The sequence below is a fragment of the Ambystoma mexicanum genome, chromosome 10 (assembly GCF_040938575.1).
Source record: "Ambystoma mexicanum isolate Mex_15411 chromosome 10, UKY_AmexF1_1, whole genome shotgun sequence".
Taxonomy (NCBI): domain Eukaryota; kingdom Metazoa; phylum Chordata; class Amphibia; order Caudata; family Ambystomatidae; genus Ambystoma; species Ambystoma mexicanum.
In genome coordinates, this window is record NC_090932.1 from 1,701,411,044 (window position 1) to 1,701,434,629 (window position 23,586).

Below are 23,586 nucleotides of genomic sequence, written 5' to 3' on the forward strand. Positions count from 1 at the left end.
GCCCTGCCAAATCCACATCCAAACGTTTTTTATGAATAAATGTGGGAAGAGAGGGTAGGCAGGGCTGGGGTGCTAGTGATTCCAATGGACGTAAAGCGTCGCTTCTTTGCAAGTCCGACTCAATTTTGGGTGTCGTATTCTCAACAACAACTCTACTGACTGGAGAGTCGCATGGTTTTACACTGTTCAGGGGCGGAACAAAGGAAAAATGTGTCTGATTTCCAGACCCATTTGGTAATTTTAGTGCCAGGAGTTCTGTGTCCGTTACGTCAAACGGAGATAGAAAGGAAGCTGTATCAATTTCTACCATCTCGGTTGATTCGAGTGGCTGAAGTCTATTTGCCATAATTGACAAAGTAAGTGAGTCAGGAACAGATGACGCTGTGTGCAGTGTCGCAACTCCTAAAATGTTATTGCACACGTTAGAAGGCTCATTTGAGTGGGAATCATGGGTTAAACAGTCGGGCATCGCAACTTGTTCGATTTACTCGACTTCGTCACCAAGTACATCGAGCGGCAACTGGGCTGCACCATCCAAAACAACAGGTGATTCAACTCCCCCAGACGGCTCAATCACAATGTCTGCGGCGGCGCTCCCAAATCCAGAGTTCAAACTGCCTGTCATTGCCTGAACAGCTTTAGCACCAACCGCCGGCACCCCGGCTGGGTCTGCAGCAATGAGAGCCGCCGAAGCCTTTGGTATGAGGGCGTGAGGGACTGAGAGGGAGACTTGCAGCTACAGATTGAGCCAGGTGAGGGGAAGGAAAAGGAGGAGCGGAAGAATAGACTGTAACAGAGGAAAAGGAAGGAGGGGGGCAGCTAGGAAGCCCAAAGGATGTTGAAAGGGAGGGGAGAAAAGGGAGAATGTTCGTGGAAACGCCAGCGACTGAGATCGTGGCTTCGGGTGAAAAAGAAGGCTCGCCACGATTTCGGGCGTTCAAAGTTGTTTGCCGCGTCTGTGGGCGAATGTCAATTACCATGATTACTTCTTACTGGTAGTCAAGGAATGGTAGTTCGCAGGTTCACGATTCCTCAGCACTACGGCGATGAAGGCGGACTGGAGGCAGACTGGACTCTGCGCCGGACTCCGCGCCGCGCTCTGCGCCCTGGTGGGGTTTTTGAATAGTAAGGCCAGTAGAGCAAGAAAGAGGACTGAGCACGTAGTGCAGCTCCTCAGCGCAGCAGTTCAATTCACAGCAGGAACTGGAGGACTGGAGGCAGACTGGACTCTGCACCTGACTCCGCAATATTGTTTCTCGGTCACGAAAATTTAGAATTTTGGCTATGATTGGGCATGGGTGTGATCCAGGCGGGTGACGTTTCTGTAGAGATCTGTGGGCTCGCTCCACAGAGAACCCTTGGGAAAGTTTTCCTGGTCCTATTTCCGTTGCAGCAGTAAATTCCGTTGGGTCCGGTCCCTCCATGGCTTCCGGGACCCCCAGGATGCGGATGTTATTCCGACGGGCTCCACCCTCAGCATCTTCGGAACACCCCTCCCGTCTCGCCACTTTTTGTTCCAGATCTTGCACTTTTATCTGTAGGTCTTTCGTACTCTCCATGTTGTCTTGTAGGGTAGTTTCAGTTACCGTCACCCTTTCACTTAAGTTACGGGTGTCCTGGCGCATGAGCTGCATGTCTGATTTTACCTCCTCATTCTTACCCTCAATGGATGTGCAGAGTGCTGCTATTGCTTGTAAGACTTGCGTGTGCTTGAGGTCCTCTTCTTGTTGGAGCGGCTCCTCTGTGGTTTCCCTATCTTGTTGTGGTTGTCTTTGGGGCCTGACTGTCCATTGTGACTAGTTTCGGCTTGTGTTTAGGGGGAGACATCACCTTCCTACGGTCCCACAGTCTGCTATAGCAGGTCCGGTTTAGCAATTATGCAGTTCTTTCTGGTGGCCCCTTGCTTGCGCTGCGATCCTTTTATCTCTGAGAGTGCCGCACTGGCCAGATTTCCCTAACAGGCAGTAGTCTGGCAGCTTAGGTTGATGTAACCTGCTCGACCTTACTTCTCGTGTTCCCAGATCAGTTGGTTGGGGTGCAATCCAGGCAGCTTCCTTTATTAGTTCTAGCTGGTCCCTGCCTTGTGAAACTTGCCCTTCTGTAGGTTTACAAACGGAAGTGGGTGTCCTTGAGACCGATTGCCAGTTGATGTGTTGCCGCTCTCTTTGTCTGTGAGTAAGTGCTTTTGCTGCTTACTGTTGCTGTTCAGAGATTGCGTTCCCCTTTGCGTGTGTTTGGTCCTTTATCAAGGATGGGGCTGTTCACGGGAATCCTGTGATTATGTCAGGGCAGGCTCCAGCTCACCACCTGCGTTAGCGCGGTGCATTGGGTGGAATGGTTGACCCCATCCGCCTTTGGTTCAGGCAAACGGGGGCTCTCTGCCCTCTGTGGAGCACTTCTGGGCGCTCAGTTGGTGCCGTTACAGTTGCTGCTGCGGTTCTCGCCTTCCTTTGTCAGAGGGCCGCCCTTCACCGTGTGAGCCCAGTGTCCGTTCCGGGCCAGCCTATAGCCTGTGCCGTTGTGTTCGCAGTACCAGACCTGTGGGTCTTGTTGGCCTCCCCCACTGACTAGATGACCGTGTGGGGTGGGGCCCACCACACGCTCGTGTCCCAATTATGAGTGGTATGGGGGGGCCCGACTCTTTCCTCGCCTCACTCACTGTGTTCCCCGGGAGTTGGATCTCCACTCTCTTCGCTCCGTTGGACTCCCCGTCAGCGCCCTCAGTCTAGGCGGCTGTCTCTGGTGCCGTCTCCATGCGCTCCTCTCCCGTGCAGCTGGCTGATCTCCGCACCCCCAGTCTTGTGCGTAGTGACAGCTTGTTCCCTTGATGCCCAGCATCTTCGATTCTCCTCTGCCCCGGAGTACCTCCCGATGCTGGTGCCACTGGCCACGGCTCACCGGTTGTCAACCCCTGCGGCTCCTCAGTGCGTCAGTTTTGGCTGGGGTGTAACCGGGGGGTGGGCGTCCCACCTTGTCGGCTTTGGTGGGGGAGAGTGCTCTTCGTTGCCGCACTTTTCGGAGAGATTCGTGTCCGCGTCTGCTACGTTTTCATTTCATGGCGGGCTCCGCCATCTTGCAGGTCGCAGGGGCTCGGCTTTGAGCTCCGCGTTTTCAGCCTTTGCTGTTCCGATTCACTCCAGGAGCAGGGTCGAGTGTTGGGGACCGGTTCCCCTTCGTTTATGTACAGTTTTTTCTCCTGTGCAGACACATTTAAGCAATATTATCGTTCTTCTTAAGGATCACGGACCCGAGCTCCACGGAAGCCTGTCCTCACTGCATGCGTGCTAGCCACGCCCCCGCCCATGCTACCGATATAGCCTGCACTCCGCCCATGTTACCAATATAGCCTGCACTCCACCTATGCTACCAATATAGCCTGCACTCCGCCCATGCTACCGATATAGCCTGCACTCCGCCCATGCTACCGACATAGCCTGCACTCAGCCCATGCTACCGATATAGCCTGCACTCCGCCAATGCTACCGATATAGCCTGCACTCGGCCAATGCTACCACTATAACCTGCACTCGGCCAATGCTACCAATATAGCCTGCACTCCACCCATGCTACCGATATAGCCTGCTCTATGCCCATGCTACCTATATGGCCTGCACTCCGCCCATGCTACCGACATAGCCTGCACTCCGCCCATGCTACCGATATAGCCTGCACTCCGCCAATGCTACTGATATAGCCTGCACTCCGCCAATGCTACCACTATAGCCTGCACTCAGCCAATGCTACCACTATAGCCTGCACTCAGACAATGCTACCACTATAGCCTGCACTCAGCCAATTCTACCAATACAGCCTGCACTACGCCCATGCTACCGATGTAGCCTGCACTCCACCCATCCTACCACTATAGCCTGCACTCGGCCAATGCTACCAATATAGACTGCACTACACCCATGCTTCCAATATAGCCTGCACTCTGCCCATGCTACCAATATAGCCTGCACTCCGCCCATGCTACCACTATAGCCTGCACTCGGCCAATGCTACCACTATAGCCTGCACTTGGCCAATGCTACCAATATAGACTGCACTACGCCCATGCTTCCAATATAGCCTGCACTCCGCCCATGCTACAAATATAGCCTGCACTCCGCCCATGCTACCACTATAGCCTGCACTCAGCCAATGCTACCACTATAGCCTGCACTCGGCCAATGCTACCAATATAGACTGCACTACGCCCATGCTACCACTATAGCCTGCACTCGGCCAATGCTACCACTATAGCTTGCACTCGTCCAATGCTACCAATATAGCCTGCATTACCAATGTACCATCCCAGAAGGGTATTCCATCCACAGACAAGATCGCTCCACTCACACAGGTGAGGGGGGTAGCTGTAATTGCCAAGGAGAATCTCGCATTCAGGAGGATTCAAGCGGACTTGGCTCAGAGCTCTGACTACCTCTTGCTCAAACTCAAGCTCTCAGCCAACTGTACCATTGCCTTTCACGTTGTCTACCATCGCCCTGCACTTAGCACTGACTTCCAGGAAGCCTTAATCCACTCGCTCTCAGACAATCTAAAAAGCTCATCTAAAGTTATCCTCTTAGGTGACCTTAACCTTGGCCTCAATGATTCTAAGGATTCCCACGCCACTGCCCTCAAAAAAGCTCTCTCCAATCTTGGGTTCTCCCAATCTATCTCCAGGCCCACCCACTCTAAAGGGTGAACGCTAGACTGGGTTGCCCACCACAACTGCACTCTAGAGGTCAAAGACATCTCCCCTATCCCTTGATCTGACCACTATTGCATCAAATGTGACATCACCACAGCTAAAGGGCCTCCCAGGCCAGCGATTCCACTCCCTGCCGCACTCACTAGAAGCTCTTGGCAGCTCACAAAGGAGAACCTCACTAACCATCTCCTGGGACCTGCTTTATTGCCTCCCTTCTCCAATGATCTAACTGTACTCGCCAATGACTTCAAGAGGATCATCACCATGGCCGTGGACACTGTAGCCCCACTCACCCTCAAAAAAGCAAAAAACGTAAATCATGCAAATGCCTGGTTCTCCCAGGAGCTCTTACAGCTACGTTCCAAAAAAAGAGTCGCACTCACTGCCTGGAAGAATAACCCCAAAGACACCACCAAAGCAGTCTTCAAGGCCCTTTCCACAGAATACAAAACCGCCATCATTAAGGCTAAGGCGTCCTCTTTCAACGCTAGGATTTCGGATGCCAAGTCAGGGACCAGAGAAATCTTCACCATCTTTAGAGAGCTGGAGACCTCTGTCTCCCCTCCTCCCACTCTCCTAAAAGATGAGGCCTGGTGCAACAGAATTTAATCCGCCATGTTGGATAAACTGGACACTCTTCACGCCAAGATCCTTGCACACCAAAAGGCACTTAACAACCTTATAGCCAAAAACCATGGCTCCCCCGCTCCGTCAGCTGCCACCAGCCAATCCCATCTGTTTGAGTTTAAGGACATGACTGAAACCAATTGTAAAGGGGACGTCTGCCAAGCTCAGGTGATCAAGGACTGTGCCCCCTCCCTTGTCCCTTTCATCACTGCCTTCATTAACGCCTCGTTCAAGTCTGGCCATGTTCCAGCTGAGCTCAAGGAGGCGTGGGTTCATCCGCTCCTCAAAAAACCTTCCCTAGACCCTTCGGTCCATCACCACTGTCCCATTTTTACTAAAAATCCTGGACAAAGCAGCTTACCTGCAAGTACAAAAATTCCTCGAAGAAAACCATCTTCTTTGCCTTCAGCAGTCCGGCTTCACTTGCCCTCACTCACAAGTGTCTCCACGATCAGGCCCCCCACTATCTCATCCAGAGATTCTCTAAACCCTGTGCATCTAGGCTATCCAGAGAGGCCTACTCCAACTTGATCACTGTGCCAAAAACCCGCAGAGTGCGTGCTGGTGGCACCAGCTTCCCTACCATGGCAGCCATCCTCTGGAATTCCCTTCTACCGCATATCAGACAAATTGACTCTCACACTGCCTTTCGCAAGGCTATCAGGACTAGTCTCTTCATATAATTTTGCCTGTTTTTGTCCGCAACATAGGCATATGTAACACTGTATTCATGTCTAAGAACCCTTCTGGGGCAGCTTTTTTGTAACCCTTAATGAAGTCTTCCTAGGCACCGTTCACAGCGCCTCAAGGCCTGCGGGCTGCAGTGCGCTTTACAAAGGTAAGAAATAAAAAATAAATAAATAGAGGCAGCCCATTGCTGCTATTCACTTTCTTCCTCTATTACTTTTAGGACAGAATCATCTATGAGCCGAGTTGGGGTACAGGCTCAGGCATAGCACATAGAAGCCCCCCCCCCATGTACTTTTTCTGGGTAGACATTCACTTCTGAACACTCGGACTGAACATATTTGTTGAAGGCCTTCTTCATCAATAATCCAAGCGCGTCCAACATCAGAGAATCCGCGCACTGGTCCAGCATGCCCCCCCACACCCCCCCCGTGCCCCAGCAGAATAAGATGGCCCTTCTTAATAATATGGGAGCACCCCCACGGCATAGTCAGGAAGTATGTGAGCCCCTGCTCTCAGAGGCCATTCTATGTATGTTTTGTCACATTGCACATGTAAAAGCCATGTATACCACAGCAGGGACCCCTCTGTGCCAGAGCAATCATGGTAGGCTGAAGCTACTGGGTGAAGTGCCAGGCCTCGGGTCTCGCAGAGAAAAAGCCCTGCCCCCCTCCTGCCCCCCCCCCCACCCCTCCATCATCCAGTGGACACTGCTTTAAAGGAGAAATTGGGCACCTTGCTTAGTGGACCTGGATACATGATGCGGCTCAGGAATAAAGGGCAATGCCTTAAGAATCCACATTACACAGACCAGAGGCACAGGGTCAGGAATTACACATGTCTGGCTAGACTACAAACCTTCAAGGACCCACAACTGCACCAGACCAAGGGTGACGTGGTCGAATAATGGGAGCAAGAGTGTTGGTTGAACAGCAAACTCCAAGGAATTCAAGACAGTCAATGAGACGCAGTGTCTAACAGACTCGAAGGAGCTCATGTTGCTCCATGCTGTAATGCGGCTGCGGGGAGCTGTTATGTGTAGACATACATGTAGGCGGCTCCCCGCTGCCATATTTTTGTCATTTGCATGGCATGATGCAAATGTGTGGGGCAAAGGGCAGTGTACACTTGTGCACGCCACCTTTTGTCCGCACATTTGCACTCCGCCGTACAAGTGAGTGAACAGTGCCTACCATGCAAGTATGGCAGGCAGCGTGTGCAATGGATACTTATGGAGTTGGCCTGCTGTATGGTGGCGCATTAAGCCGGAAGGCTCCACAGGGATACCTGCATTTGTGGCAGCATGAAAATGCTGGGGAATTTGTATCGCGGACAGGAAGGGAGGTGGTGGAAACGCAAGCTGCCTTCTGCTCCTCCTCCATACACATTCAGGAAAATGGTGCATAGCGTAAGCCAAATGCATACACGCCTTTACACAGTTCCCGTACTCCACGCCGGTCCGGAAATGAGCACCTGAGTGTTATACCAGAGAACAATGGAATGATTTGCCAAGTAGGAAAAGTAAGAAAGAAAATACTTCGCTCCAGTGAAAGAAAGGGTTATCTCTATTTCCTGACTTCGATTGTGATAAAGGTCAGAAGAACCTTCAAAATGTTTTTTAAAATTACTACTTTTTGTACCAACCTGAGGGCTCTCGGTGCCACCATGTTTTATAAACTAATCTACAGCACAGAATGTTATCCGCCCTAGGTTTAGGATCCCCATTTCCGAACACACACCGGGCTCAAGCTTCCACGCTGGGGCTCCAGCCCAGCACCCCTTCCACGAGGCGTTGCTGGGTAATGGTTTGAGTCCGGCTCGATTGACATGCGCTGTGCCAAGCTTCCGAAGCAGAACTTCCACCAGATCTGAACCATGTCTGTGCCCGGTGTTACCTTTTCCTGTGTGACCTAGTGGGCAATGTCTACCAGGGAGAGGCAAAGAGGCACAGGCCTGTGTGTTATCAACATTTAATGCATGCTCCTAGTGAGGCGCCTTAGTCTTGAGATGCTCGCTTATGAAAATCCACTCAGACCTAACGGAGATCCACAATACAGTGATAGTTTGTATTCCAAAAACAGATCTCACCAATAGGAGCAAAGGACTAGATAGAACCTTCCAGTCCTTCCCAGGGCACAGGTTGCAGCAAATATTGAGTGCCCACCTTCCAGTGAGAGGCACATTTGTTCCATCCTCTCCTACATGGGTGTCAGTGAGTCCTAGGTTGATGAGCAATGTTGGGAAGGGAGCAAGCCTATCCCAGCACTCTAGGCGCTTTAAGATGAGATGAGCCCCATTGAAAGAACTATAATAAACAAGGTTGAGGGGGGCAAGCTAAGACACCCCACACGATCATAATAGTGTATGCGATTTAAACATTTAGACCTAGTGAACACATATAAACAAACGCCATTTTGTCGATGTTAGTAGCCATAGTTACAGCACAGGGCCTGCACGACCATGCAGTATTCAGTGTCCTAGGCACAGGCCGCGAGCAGGCAAGAGGGAATCCAGATAGGCCGAAGGGCTGATGAGAGAGGCCTACACTGCCAACTTCCACAGACACCCTTCTTTGTTTTAAGATTGTGGCCAATATGTTTGTTTTGAAAAGAATGTGCCCCGCAAGGCTGCAAGACAGAACTGGGCACCTTGGTGTTAGTGTGACCACAACCCGACTGAAGCAGGCCTCCGACCCCCACCCAGCTAGCCACGAGTTACAGCACCTACAACTACCCTAATCCCAAGACCTCTGAATTCCAAGATACCAGTTGACCCCAGACCACCGACCATAAACTGATTAACCATAAAAAATCTGAGAGTATGATCATTTTACATTTTTGTTTTACAATTACATGATTTGTAGAGCGAGGTACAGGGAAGATTACATTATAGTTCAAAAGCGAGGTGGAAGCCTTGAGTGCTGATGACGCATTTGGGAATGATTGAAGAATGTGTGGTTCGGTTTGACCTCGAGACTCCCCCTGTGCCAGTCCCAACAACAAATTGGGCCTGCCAGGTGTACTGTGCAATGAAACAGTAGTACTGTTCACAAATGTAGCTAATTGCATCTTTGGCCTTCATTCCTTAGAGAAGATGAGCCCAACAGAACCGACGAGATGGAAGACGCACGGACCAATGGCCTGGCAACCCCTATGGAGCCGGCCAGCCGGCCATGATTACAATCGCAGCAGCCAGCTATGCAGTTTTTTCACTGTGTACGGTGACGTCACCTATGACGCTGTGTCTCCTTTTCTCACTATTTGTAGGGAAGCCTATGGTGGAGCGGTAGAGAGTGCCACATTTTAGGAGTTGGCTTTTCTTGGTGAGACATTGGGGTTACAAACAACACTGCATCTGAGCTGCTGTGTGTTTTCTAAGATGTACATGGACTCTTAGCAAGTCACGTTTGTTGGTGCAGAGAGCTTTGTCGATGATGGATAATGATTTCCATGCACAGACGCACAAATTTAGAGTCACGCACATACACTCATGTACAGAAAACAGTGTGTGCGCAATCACACACACACACACGCATGTACCAACCACAGTTGTGTATGCACACACACACACACACACACACATGCACTAACCACATCACACACACAAATGCACACACAAACTCATGCACTGACCACAGCGCACACACACACATGCACTGACCACAGCACATGCACGCACACATGCACCGACCATCATGCGCGCACACACACAAAAAGGGAGCAATTCTTGGAACTGTGCTGTGTCATGCAGCATCATGCAACACAGCCACATCCAGACATGGGAGAAATCTACATGGGCCCATGAATACAGCAGACAAGACCTGCATCTATGCCAAAGTGGTTACAAAGCATGGAAAGTGGGGGAACACACAACGAACAGCCACTACAGAAAGCAGCTGCTCATTAGGTGAGAGGGATATGCCCCAACCATCACCCAGTTGCACCCCAACAGGAAATCAACACAAAGAGGAACATAACAGAGGGCATTTCCACACCCAGCCCAGGGACGCCATCAGGAATAGTGGCCTTGCTCACCTCACCAGCAACAGCACGAAGGCAGGGCAGCACCACTGCAGCACTAGGCCCATTTGATCCACACACAGAACCCTCATCAGTAGGACCTAGATGGACAATCCGGTTGCAAAAATTCGAGATTGCAATGGACTGTAAGGATGTCAAAACATCAAAGAAAATTAGGTCTCACCTGCTTCTAAATGTGGGGACGATGTACTGCGTGTTTTTAACTCCTTAGCCATATGAGATGGCACAGACGTATACCGTTCTGAAAAGGATGCACTCAAAGCACTTTTCATGCCAAAGCTGAACCCTGACTACGAGGGTTTATAGTGACTTTTTCGAACATCACATTTTCGAAATGCTATTTTTTCGACACCAAAATGGCAGGGAAAAAAACATTCAAATTTTTACTTTTTTTTTATTTTTTAAATGGGGGGTTCACCCCCAATCCCTCATTTTTTTATTGACAATTTTATTTAATAACGAAACAAAAATAAAACATAAAATAAAAAAAAACATTCCACATTTTTTTTCAGCATTTTTTTTTTTACAAAATGGCATTTCAAAAATGTGTTTTCAAAACTTTGACTGGATACCGACTACGACACATTTAACTTTGTCACTAGGGTCCAAACTGAAAATGAAACCCTCGACGCGTACCACACCAGACTCCGGCGTTTGGCCCTATCCTGCGAGTTCGAGGACATAGAAATAGAAATCAGATGCCAGATCATAAATTGCGGTGGATAGTACTGAGTGAGAAAGGCATCTCCCTTGCAAGAATACTGGAGTATGAACACCAGAGGGAACTGTCACACACCAGAGCACCTCACATGGGCACTACTCTGCCAAAGTCACAACTCTCCCCATCAACCATAGTGGCACAAATCAATAACCGTCCAGTAGCCAGAGAGGAGAACTGCTAACCTCACACAGCCCCATGGTGGCAACCAAGGACACCCGGGCCGAATGAATGCAGATAGTGTGGAGGTGCACACCATGGGAAGTGAAACTGTCCAGCCCAGGGCACCACGTGCAGTGCATGAGGCTGCTGAGATCATTATGCATGGGTATGTCAATCATCGGGTCCACCCCCACGAAACCGAACTCAACTGCCAAAAATGTACACCAAGAAGAAAAAACAGGCGGACACCCGCCTTGTTGTGATGGGGACAACTGCTGCACGGATTAATCCAGGGATAAACACGACGGGGTGGTGGCGGCAGTCGAGACAGGACACACAAGGGGAGAAGGGAAAATCCACCTGGAACAAGGAAACAAAACATATAAGAAAAAGAGGAGACCCAGGTGCCTCATACAAGTGCAAGGACAGGAAACTGTCCTGATGTTGACACAGGAGCCTCCGTAAACGCGATGCCCGTCGAGAGGATCAAGCAGATGCAACCCCAGCCAGAACTAAAAAGGACAGACACCCTTCTGTTCGCGTATGGTTGGGAAATGCAATTACTGTCCATTGGACGGTGCCGGACAAACCTCAACAGGGGAGAAAAAGAGGCCAGATCCAAAGTGTACATCGTAAACGTGGGCATAGAATGCCTACTCAGTTGGGAGTTGGCAGAAGATTTGGGACTGATAAATGACATCAGTGATCTACTATTGATGCACCCGGGCCACCTACAGGGCATAGGATGCCTGAAAGGAAAGCTAGTCAAACTACACATTGACTCAACAGTACAACCCACAAGCGGGATCTAGTCACCAAGGAGCTATGTGAACTTGAAAAAGCAGACATCATAGAACCAGTCTCAGACACCACACCATGGGTATCCCCCATGGTTGTTATTAAGAAACATAAACAACCAGGGAATGTGCGGATTTGCATTGAAATGCGCCTGTCAAACATGTCCATAAGAAGAGCACTGCACATTGACCCTTTCCCGGAGGAGATTGTAACGGACCACACAGGATCCCATTTCTTCTCCAAACTGGATCTTAACGCTGGATACCACCAGTTAAAACTGCACCGAGACTCAAGGTATATCACAATGTTCTCGACTCATCTTGACCTAATGAAATCCTATTAAATGCCAACAGCAAAGAAGAACACCTACGCAGACTGGAAATGGTCCTTGATAGGCTAGAAACTGCTGGACTCACGATTCACAGAGAAAAGTGTCAATACCTGAAGGAGGAATTATTTTCTTTGGCTACGTAATCAACAGCAAAGGAGTGTCAGCTAACCCTCTCAAACTCACCGGTGTCAAAGGAGTGACATCACCCACTACGACCATGGAGGTGCGCAGCTTCCTAGGTATGGCAGCATACTGTGGTAGATTTATACCAAACCTGGCATCCATATCGGAACCCCTGAGGGAGATAACCAAATCCAGCACCAAGTGGGATTGAAACACCTGCTGCCAAGAAGCCTTCAAATAGATAAAAGAATCACTGTCATCGGATACCCCCATGGCATACTATGATGCACTTGCAAAACAATAGAGTTGATGGCTGGAAGGTTTAGAATAAATCTTGACCTCTGGCATTGCTCTGGGCAACCCTCCAGACCATCGTTCTTCGCCTGCCAAGCTATTACAAAAGGGGAAAAACAATATGCAAATCAGGCTTGGTCCCACCCCCAAAGGGGTAGTCCAGCCCAAACTGCTAGGTCACATCCCTTTTGCACGAGACCACAAGCATCCCCAGACATGTTTCAGCCTTGTTGGGCGTCATCAGTGAGGAGTAGCTTGGGTCTCTAGGCCCAGCAGGCAAGGGACCCACGTCTGGGCATACCCTTCCCACTCGGGGTGACAATAGCAAAACAATAGAGTTGATGGCTGGAAGGTTTAGAATAAATCTTGACCTCTGGCATTGCTCTGGGCAACCCTCCAGACCATCGTTCTTCGCCTGCCAAGCCATTACAAAAGGGGAAAAACCATATGCAAATCAGGCTTGGTCCCACCCCCAAAGGGGTAGTCCAGCCCAAACTGCTAGGTCACATCCCTTTTGCACGAGACCACAAGCATCCCCAGACATGTTTCAGCCTTGTTGGGCGTCATCAGTGAGGAGTAGCTTGGGTTTCTAGGCCCAGCAGGCAAGGGACCCACGTCTGGGTATACCCTTCCCACTCGGGGTGACAATAGCAAAACAATAGAGTTGATGGCTGGAAGGTTTAGAATAAATCTTGACCTCTGGCATTGCTCTGGGCAACCCTCCAGACCATCGTTCTTCGCCTGCCAAGCCATTACAAAAGGGGAAAAACCATATGCAAATCAGGCTTGGTCCCACCCCCAAAGGGGTAGTCCAGCCCAAACTGCTAGGTCACATCCCTTTTGCACGAGACCACAAGCATCCCCAGACATGTTTCAGCCTTGTTGGGCGTCATCAGTGAGGAGTAGCTTGGGTCTCTAGGCCCAGCAGGCAAGGGACCCACGTCTGGGCATACCCTTCCCACTCGGGGTGACAATAGCAAAACAATAGAGTTGATGGCTGGAAGGTTTAGAATAAATCTTGACCTCTGGCATTGCTCTGGGCAACCCTCCAGACCATCGTTCTTCGCCTGCCAAGCCATTACAAAAGGGGAAAAACCATATGCAAATCAGGCTTGGTCCCACCCCCAAAGGGGTAGTCCAGCCCAAACTGCTAGGTCACATCCCTTTTGCACGAGACCACAAGCATCCCCAGACATGTTTCAGCCTTGTTGGGCGTCATCAGTGAGGAGTAGCTTGGGTCTCTAGGCCCAGCAGGCAAGGGACCCACGTCTGGGCATACCCTTCCCACTCGGGGTGACAATAGCAAAACAATAGAGTTGATGGCTGGAAGGTTTAGAATAAATCTTGACCTCTGGCATTGCTCTGGGCAACCCTCCAGACCATCGTTCTTCGCCTGCCAAGCCATTACAAAAGGGGAAAAACCATATGCAAATCAGGCTTGGTCCCACCCCCAAAGGGGTAGTCCAGCCCAAACTGCTAGGTCACATCCCTTTTGCACGAGACCACAAGCATCCCCAGACATGTTTCAGCCTTGTTGGGCGTCATCAGTGAGGAGTAGCTTGGGTCTCTAGGCCCAGCAGGCAAGGGACCCACGTCTGGGCATACCCTTCCCACTCGGGGTGACAATAGCAAAACAATAGAGTTGATGGCTGGAAGGTTTAGAATAAATCTTGACCTCTGGCATTGCTCTGGGCAACCCTCCAGACCATCGTTCTTCGCCTGCCAAGTCATTACAAAAGGGGAAAAACCATATGTAAATCAGGCTTGGTCCCACCCCCAAAGGGGTAGTCCAGCCCAAACTTCTAGGTCACATCCCTTTTGCACGAGACCACAAGCATCCCCAGACATGTTTCAGCCTTGTTGGGGGTCATCAGTGAGGAGTAGCTTGGGTCTCTAGGCCCAGCAGGCAAGGGACCCACGTCTGGGCATACCCTTCCCACTCGGGGTGACAATAGCAAAACAAAAGAGTTGATGGCTGGAAGGTTTAGAATAAATCTTGACCTCTGGCATTGCTCTGGGCAACCCTCCAGACCATCGTTCTTCGCCTGCCAAGCCATTACAAAAGGGGAAAAACCATATGCAAATCAGGCTTGGTCCCACCCCCAAAGGGGTAGTCCAGCCCAAACTGCTAGGTCACATCCCTTTTGCACGAGACCACAAGCATCCCCAGACATGTTTCAGCCTTGTTGGGCGTCATCAGTGAGGAGTAGCTTGGGTCTCTAGGCCCAGCAGGCAAGGGACCCACGTCTGGGCATACCCTTCCCACTCGGGGTGACAATAGCTAAACAATAGAGTTGATGGCTGGAAGGTTTAGAATAAATCTTGACCTCTGGCATTGCTCTGGGCAACCCTCCAGACCATCGTTCTTCGCCTGCCAAGCCATTACAAAAGGGGAAAAACCATATGCAAATCAGGCTTGGTCCCACCCCCAAAGGGGTAGTCCAGCCCAAACTGCTAGGTCACATCCCTTTTGCACGAGACCACAAGCATCCCCAGACATGTTTCAGCCTTGTTGGGCGTCATCAGTGAGGAGTAGCTTGGGTCTCTAGGCCCAGCAGGCAAGGGACCCACGTCTGGGCATACCCTTCCCACTCGGGGTGACAATAGCAAAACAATAGAGTTGATGGCTGGAAGGTTTAGAATAAATCTTGACCTCTGGCATTGCTCTGGGCAACCCTCCAGACCATCGTTCTTCGCCTGCCAAGCCATTACAAAAGGGGAAAAACCATATGCAAATCAGGCTTGGTCCCACCCCCAAAGGGGTAGTCCAGCCCAAACTGCTAGGTCACATCCCTTTTGCACGAGACCACAAGCATCCCCAGACATGTTTCAGCCTTGTTGGGCGTCATCAGTGAGGAGTAGCTTGGGTCTCTAGGCCCAGCAGGCAAGGGACCCACGTCTGGGCATACCCTTCCCACTCGGGGTGACAATAGCAAAACAATAGAGTTGATGGCTGGAAGGTTTAGAATAAATCTTGACCTCTGGCATTGCTCTGGGCAACCCTCCAGACCATCGTTCTTCGCCTGCCAAGCCATTACAAAAGGGGAAAAACCATATGCAAATCAGGCTTGGTCCCACCCCCAAAGGGGTAGTCCAGCCCAAACTGCTAGGTCACATCCCTTTTGCACGAGACCACAAGCATCCCCAGACATGTTTCAGCCTTGTTGGGCGTCATCAGTGAGGAGTAGCTTGGGTCTCTAGGCCCAGCAGGCAAGGGACCCACGTCTGGGCATACCCTTCCCACTCGGGGTGACAATAGCAAAACAATAGAGTTGATGGCTGGAAGGTTTAGAATAAATCTTGACCTCTGGCATTGCTCTGGGCAACCCTCCAGACCATCGTTCTTCGCCTGCCAAGCCATTACAAAAGGGGAAAAACCATATGCAAATCAGGCTTGGTCCCACCCCCAAAGGGGTAGTCCAGCCCAAACTGCTAGGTCACATCCCTTTTGCACGAGACCACAAGCATCCCCAGACATGTTTCAGCCTTGTTGGGCGTCATCAGTGAGGAGTAGCTTGGGTCTCTAGGCCCAGCAGGCAAGGGACCCACGTCTGGGCATACCCTTCCCACTCGGGGTGACAATAGCAAAACAATAGAGTTAATGGCTGGAAGGTTTAGAATAAATCTTGACCTCTGGCATTGCTCTGGGCAACCCTCCAGACCATCGTTCTTCGCCTGCCAAGCCATTACAAAAGGGGAAAAACCATATGCAAATCAGGCTTGGTCCCACCCCCAAAGGGGTAGTCCAGCCCAAACTGCTAGGTCACATCCCTTTTGCACGAGACCACAAGCATCCCCAGACATGTTTCAGCCTTGTTGGGCGTCATCAGTGAGGAGTAGCTTGGGTCTCTAGGCCCAGCAGGCAAGGGACCCACGTCTGCGCATACCCTTCCCACTCGGGGAATGGCTTGGCAGGCGAAAGAACGATGGTCTGGAGGGTTGCCCCGAGCAATGCCAGTGGTTAAGATTCAGTCTAAACCTTCCAGCCATCACCTCTTTGTTTTTGCTTTGTCACCCCGAGTGGGACGGGTATGCTCAGACGTGGGTCCCGTGCCTGCTGGGCCTAGAGATCCAAGCTACTCCTCACTGATGAGCCCCAACAAGGGTGAAACATGTTTGGGGATGCTTGTGGTCTCGTGCAGAAGGGATGTTACCTAGCAGTTCGGGCTGGACTTCCCCTTTTGGGGTGGGGCCAAGCCTGATTTGCATATGGTCTTTCCCCTTCTGTAATGGCTTGGCAGGCGAAGAACGATGGTCTGGAGGGTTGCCCCGAGCAATGCCAGTGGTTAAGATTCAGTCTAAACCTTCCAGCCATCACCTCTTTGTTTTTGCTTTGTCACCCCGAGTGGGACGGGTATGCCCAGACGTGGGTCCCGTGCCTGCTGGGCCTAGAGATCCAAGCTACTCCTCACTGATGAGCCCCAACAAGGGTGAAACATGTTTGGGGATGCTTGTGGTCTCGTGCAGAAGGGATGTGACCTAGCAGTTCGGGCTGGACTTCCCCTTTTGGGGTGGGGCCAAGCCTGATTTGCATATGGTCTTTCCCCTTCTGTAATGGCTTGGCAGGCGAAGAACGATGGTCTGGAGGGTTGCCCCGAGCAATGCCAGTGGTTAAGATTCAGTCTAAACCTTCCAGCCATCACCTCTTTGTTTTTGCTTTGTCACCCCGAGTGGGACGGGTATGCCCAGACGTGGGTCCCGTGCCTGCTGGGCCTAGAGATCCAAGCTACTCCTCACTGATGAGCCCCAACAAGGGTGAAACATGTTTGGGGATGCTTGTGGTCTCGTGCAGAAGGGATGTGACCTAGCAGTTCGGGCTGGACTTCCCCTTTTGGGGTGGGGCCAAGCCTGATTTGCATATGGTCTTTCCCCTTTTGTAATGGCTTGGCAGGCGAAGAACGATGGTCTGGAGGGTTGCCCCGAGCAATGCCAGTGGTTAAGATTCAGTCTAAACCTTCCAGCCATCACCTCTTTGTTTTTGCTTTGTCACCCCGAGTGGGACGGGTATGCCCAGACGTGGGTCCCGTGCCTGCTGGGCCTAGAGATCCAAGCTACTCCTCACTGATGAGCCCCAACAAGGGTGAAACATGTTTGGGGATGCTTGTGGTCTCGTGCAGAAGGGATGTGACCTAGCAGTTCGGGCTGGACTTCCCCTTTTGGGGTGGGGCCAAGCCTGATTTGCATATGGTCTTTCCCCTTCTGTAATGGCTTGGCAGGCGAAGAACGATGGTCTGGAGGGTTGCCCCGAGCAATGCCAGTGGTTAAGATTCAGTCTAAACCTTCCAGCCATCACCTCTTTGTTTTTGCTTTGTCACCCCGAGTGGGACGGGTATGCCCAGACGTGGGTCCCGTGCCTGCTGGACCTAGAGATCCAAGCTACTCCTCACTGATGAGCCCCAACAAGGGTGAAACATGTTTGGGGATGCTTGTGGTCTCGTGCAGAAGGGATGTGACCTAGCAGTTCGGGCTGGACTTCCCCTTTTGGGGTGGGGCCAAGCCTGATTTGCATATGGTCTTTCCCCTTCTGTAAAGGCTTGGCAGGCGAAGAACGATGCTCTGGAGGGTTGCCCCGAGCAATGCCAGTGGTTAAGATTCAGTCTAAACCTTCCAGCCATCACCTCTTTGTTTATACTATGATGCACTTTACAGATAGAACTCTATGTGGACACCAGCTCCGTCAGATTGGGAGCAATCCTAGTACAACCATCGCACACAGGTGAAGTGAAGCCAATTGCATACGCATCATGCATTCTGACACAACCACGGAACAGGGATATTTGCATGTAGAGAAGGAGGCCATTGCAGCCCTATGTGGTTGTAGACATTTCAACCTTTACCTCTACGGGCTAAAGTTTAAGGCATATACTGATCACAAACCACTGCTGCCAATATTCACAGGGGCATCGCCAGACCTGTCAGCCACAATTGGCAAATGGCTACTGTACCTCAGTAATATGACTTTGACCTGGTATACCAAGCGGGAGCAAACAACCCGGCGGATTTCATTTCCAGACACCCGAGAGCAGCGACACCAGTAGAAGTAAAAAAATGGAGGGAACACATTTGCCAAATTGTGGGCACAATGAAACCCAAAGCCGTCAGCATCACCGACATTCTGGAAGCAACCCACGCTGACCCATGCCGCGACATAGTAAAAAACAGCAGTACTCGCATGCTAGTTGCTGCCATTACTCCGAAACGTCCACAATCTCATGGCAGCTGCCTGGGACCTCCTGACAGGGATATTTTCAGTTGGCCAGGAGCTCTACATCACAAGCGATGGGTTGATTCTAAGAGGCACAAACATCCTCATCCCTACCCGCCTACAGGGCAGAATCATCACCTTGGCACATGAGGGACATCGGGAAACAGTCAGAACCAAGGCCAGAATACGACACAGGGTGTGATTTCCCCAAATAGACACAAAAGTAGAGAGTGTTATCTCATCATGCCACTCCTGCCAAGTGACCTGGGCACCACAGAGACCGGAGCCAATAAAATCTGCTGAGAGGGGCACAGCATGGGGGCGGTGATCAGCGTTGATTTCTGCACAGTGCAGTAAGGAACATACCTGTTGGTCACCATAGACGACTACTCGCGATATCCCAATGTGGAAATCATACAATAGACAGCGGCAGAAGAAGTGGTCCGAGCTGTGGAAAAGATATTCGCCAGACATGGACTGCCGAAATACATCAGATGTGACAATGGGCCCCCTTCCAAGAGAAAGGTCTAACCAAATATATATTGCGATCTGCACATCTGCCATCACCACATCACTCCAAGGTGGCCACAAGCCAATGGCGATGCAGAATGCTTTATGAGGACCATAAACAAGGTGTTAAGCATAGCGAAAGCCCAGAACAGCCCATGGAAAGTAAACCTGTACCGGTTCCTACAAAACTACCGCGTGACACGGCACAGCTCAACAGACATACCCCCAGCAGATCTAGGTGTTTTGCATAGCGAAAGCCCAGAACAGCCCATGGAAAGTAAACCTGTACCAGTTCCTGCAAAACTACCGGGTGACACTGCACAGCTCAACAGACATACCCCCAGCAGATCTAGGTGTTTTGCATAGCGAAAGCCCAGAACAGCCCATGGAAAGTAAACCTGTACCAGTTCCTGCAAAACTACTGGGTGACACTGCACAGCTCAACAGACATACCCCCAGCAGATTTAATGTACTAAACGATTTCGAACTCATCAATAACGCATCACCCCAGCAAACTGGTGAAGAAACTAGACAAGGAGTGCACTCACTATCTGCGAGTGGCAGCCAATGAACACATGAGCACAACGCAACGTGCAAGAGAATCAAGGCACAATGTGGGGGACCAGGTACTGGTGTTGAGAAACGCAGTGAAGTCTAAGCTATCAACCCGTTATGACCTTACCCTCTGCAGGGTGAAACAGAGAGAAGGGACAATGATAACAGCCAGCCGGGGACAGGAGACCATCACGAGGAATGCATCTTGGTTCAAGTAAGTCCCAGATGACATGTGGAGGAAAGACCCAAACCAGCCAGAATTGGAGAGTGAAGATGTAGAAACGTCCCTGATGTGACACCGAGAGGGGGAAGCAGAGATGGGCCCAGAGTCTGTTAACCAAGAAGAGGCAGAGGAGACGCACTGCAGCCCTGATATTGAATGAGAAGATGATGAAGACGCAGACACCACAGCACGACAACGCCACAGCGGATACAACCTAAGGGTGCCCGCGGCCGCCAGGTAAACTGAGAGACTATGGGCCTGATTCACATAGCGTTTTCCTATGGGATTGCACCATTATAAAAGACTTCTCTGAATCAGGCCCTACGTGTGCTAATGTGAACTTGAGCTTAACAGAGTTATAAGTATTGTGAGCCCTGAGAGTGTTTATGTAGTTTTGTTGTTAGGGGAAAAATAGTGATGTTATGTACGCATCATGTCACCGGGCACCGTGGGATGTGACGCGTGAATAAAGAGCCGGAGGGCCAGATGTCCGGACAGTTCCGAGCTATATCGCATCCTGGCTGGATGAGTCTTATTGCATGTGCTACCGGGCCCGCTGCCCATACATGGAGCACCAGAGCTCCCCCACCTCCGGGGGAGCGCCTGATAAGATCTAACAGCAAACTCGATGTGGTAAGTGGGGTTCCAAATTGTCAACGAGTGTGTCTATACAGACACCAGGTTGCACACAGGAATGAGATGCACTAGCTTGGCCGAAACACCTTCATCAGTCCTCGCTCAGAACATGACTATTTCAATATCAGTCACATGACTAATGAGGGCCACTGGCAGAGATTACACCAATTCAACACTGAAGGGTGACTGCGGCCTTCAACCAGGTCATAACATTTTTGTATGTGCAGTTGGCAAACTCAATGGCGTTAGATTTGCCTTTTACACTGCCCAATAAGCAGTCTGTAAAGTCTGTGTACTCAAAGGTTAAGATGACCTCATAAAGTGAATGTCATTGTAGCTCCTGCAGCGGGAGTGCTTCTGGGGAAAAGGCTCAAGGCTATGTCAAGCTGTCCAGACGCAGTGTCTTGAGCATCTACTTTGGGTGCCTTGGGCCTTCACTGCGCTCATGTCGATATACCACTAAAGAACCACTGTCTGTAGCACATTTATCAGTGAAACCCACCTTCTGTTGGAGGGGATTGGGACCCTCCAGCCCTTGATCTGGTTCAGCTCGGCGTCAGAGATCTCAATCTGGAGAGGCAGCCGGGGGACCCACACCGTCATCTCCAGGGCTGCGGTCAGGTGCTGGTAGGTGAAATTGACCAGGACCCTCCCTTTGCCTTTCATTTCCTTCCCATTGACGTAGACATAGTCACATCGGTCAGAAACCTGCAGAAGATCACACATGTTAGTACAATCCAATGAGATAAGCAGCACAACACAGGCAGAGGTTTACCAATGGCACATATATATTGACAGTCCATTGCTCACATCATCCATTAACCCTCGGTGTGTATTGAAAGACATGCACCTTTTATAACACATCAATACACAGTTGTTTAAATAGTTACCCCCATAATCATGTTCAAAGTCATCTGATATCACTCAGTAACGAACACTCAATGAACGCGTCTTACACTCTTATATAAAAAATACATTATTTTAAGTTTGAGAAATATGTCATAAAGAATCATCCTCATTATTAGTGCACGGCCTGCGGCATCGGCCCTGTAGTTAAGGTTAAGTTGCTAAACCGATAGGAAAAGCACTTTTTGGGTGACTTATAACTTCTGCCTCCTGGACTAATTCTCATGAAACTTTGCAAAAAAAGTATATGGCACTATCAGTGAGGATTCGTTAGGGGGGGGGGCAAAGTTATAGGGGGTCCCAAAATGTGTGGTTTTTCTGATAGACACAATGAGGGAAAAAAATTGTCATGCCTAAAGCCCAAACCGTTGGATGGATTTTCACCAAATGTGTGGCTGGAGCGGCGGCTCGGTCTCATAAGCATGCATTTGTAAATTTGGTGTAAATCCATCCATTATTTTTTAAATGACCAAAAAGTAGATACAAAAAATGTGTGACATCTGGGTTAGTTCTACGGACATACTTCCCTGTTCGGTCCGACACACCTGCTGATTTGATGGTGAAAAGCATGACATGCGTCCAATTTTGGGAAATGCCCACCATGTTGAATTCACGGACATGGTTATCTATTCGAAGGCTTCATGGTGCGCAGTAAAAACATTACAAAACACAACAATGCACTTGTGAAACTAAAGAAACATTCTCTGGGGACCTGAGTGGTGATGAGGATGGGATGGGATATGGCCATAAAAAGACCCACCTGTGGTGTTTTTCTTCTCTGATGTCCGCAAGCAGACCGGGCAGCCCTGTTGGGTTCATGGCCATCTGAGATGATCGGGGGCATATATGCTTGTTTGTGCATTGCAGGGTTGGTGAAAAGCAGTTTTTGGATGGCTCATAACTTTGGCGCCACTCAATGAAACTGCATGAAACTGCATGAATTGAATTCTAGGCCTGATTCTGAATGGTTTTGAAAAGTGTGGGGCTGATTTGTCAAGAGGGAACAAAATCAGAGGGGGGTGGGGTCCCAAAATATTACAAAGGCTTATAAATGTTGTGCCACATGATGACTCTGCACACACGTTTGCAAAAAGATTTTCAATCCGGATTTGAATGTTTTTGCAAAGTTTGGTTGGATTTTGTCACGACGGGGCAACATTAGAGGGGGGTGTTAACATTTTTAGATGCATATAACTTTGTTGCTGTTCGACGAATGTGGGCCAAAGTTGTTAGAAAGATAAGAGACCCAACCCTGAATGTTGGTGCAAATGTTGTGTAGATGAGTACATTCTTTAATAGATTAAGTAGTTCATGATAGGTCTCACGATCACCCCTGACATTGTGTTACCAACATTATAAACACAGCTCCTTGTAGGGACTTTTGATCAAAATTATTTTCACATGTGATGTCATCAGTGATGCCATCAATAGCATTTGTGATGTCATCTTTGATGTCCTGGGTGTTAGTCTTAGCAGTGCACGGTGGTGGCGCGAGTTATGGTTACTTATCTTACCATAACTGGTGAATTTCTGGGGGTTTCGGTTTTACGTGTAACCATAACATCCCTTTAACAATGTGTTTTCAGTGAATATATATATATTTTAAGACATGCAACGTCATCTCCACATTAATACAAGTAAATAACAATACGATCCCAACTCCATCCTTAACTTTTGACATCACATAACCATAGAATAACATAAAAGAGAGATTTCCACTCCCTCGCCATGTTGAGTGCAGATAAATAACAATACAACCACAAATCCATCATTACAAAATGAACGCTAAAATCATTCAATACAAAAGATCATTGAATATCCTCCTTACATTTTATAGCTGCAATTGTTCGGGAAAAGTCTGCCCCAACCATGATGCTTTTCCAAAGGTGCTCACAGGGATAAGAACACTGACTAAATATACATCTATTGAAGTGCTTGTGCCTCATTTGTATGGTAGATGGACAGGTCACAAGCAAATGCTCTGGTGTTCCCAACTGCTCTATCATTTTACAAAACCTGCCCCCTCTCAATGTTTTATCCAAGCCCTTTCGGCAACTTCCACTTGTATGGCATGT

The 23,586-nt window shown here is 49.8% G+C and overlaps 1 protein-coding gene across 1 annotated transcript in view; it reads right to left on the reverse strand.

Annotated features, from left to right (window-relative positions):
• LOC138492751 (transmembrane protein 132D-like) overlaps positions 1-23,586 on the reverse strand; it is a 4,310,707-nt gene that overhangs the window by 103,683 nt on the left and 4,183,438 nt on the right. Inside the window, exon 6 of the mRNA XM_069620132.1 lies at positions 21,108-21,313. Coding sequence (XP_069476233.1) covers positions 21,108-21,313 — 206 coding nt within the window. The remainder of the gene's footprint in view (positions 1-21,107; positions 21,314-23,586) is intronic.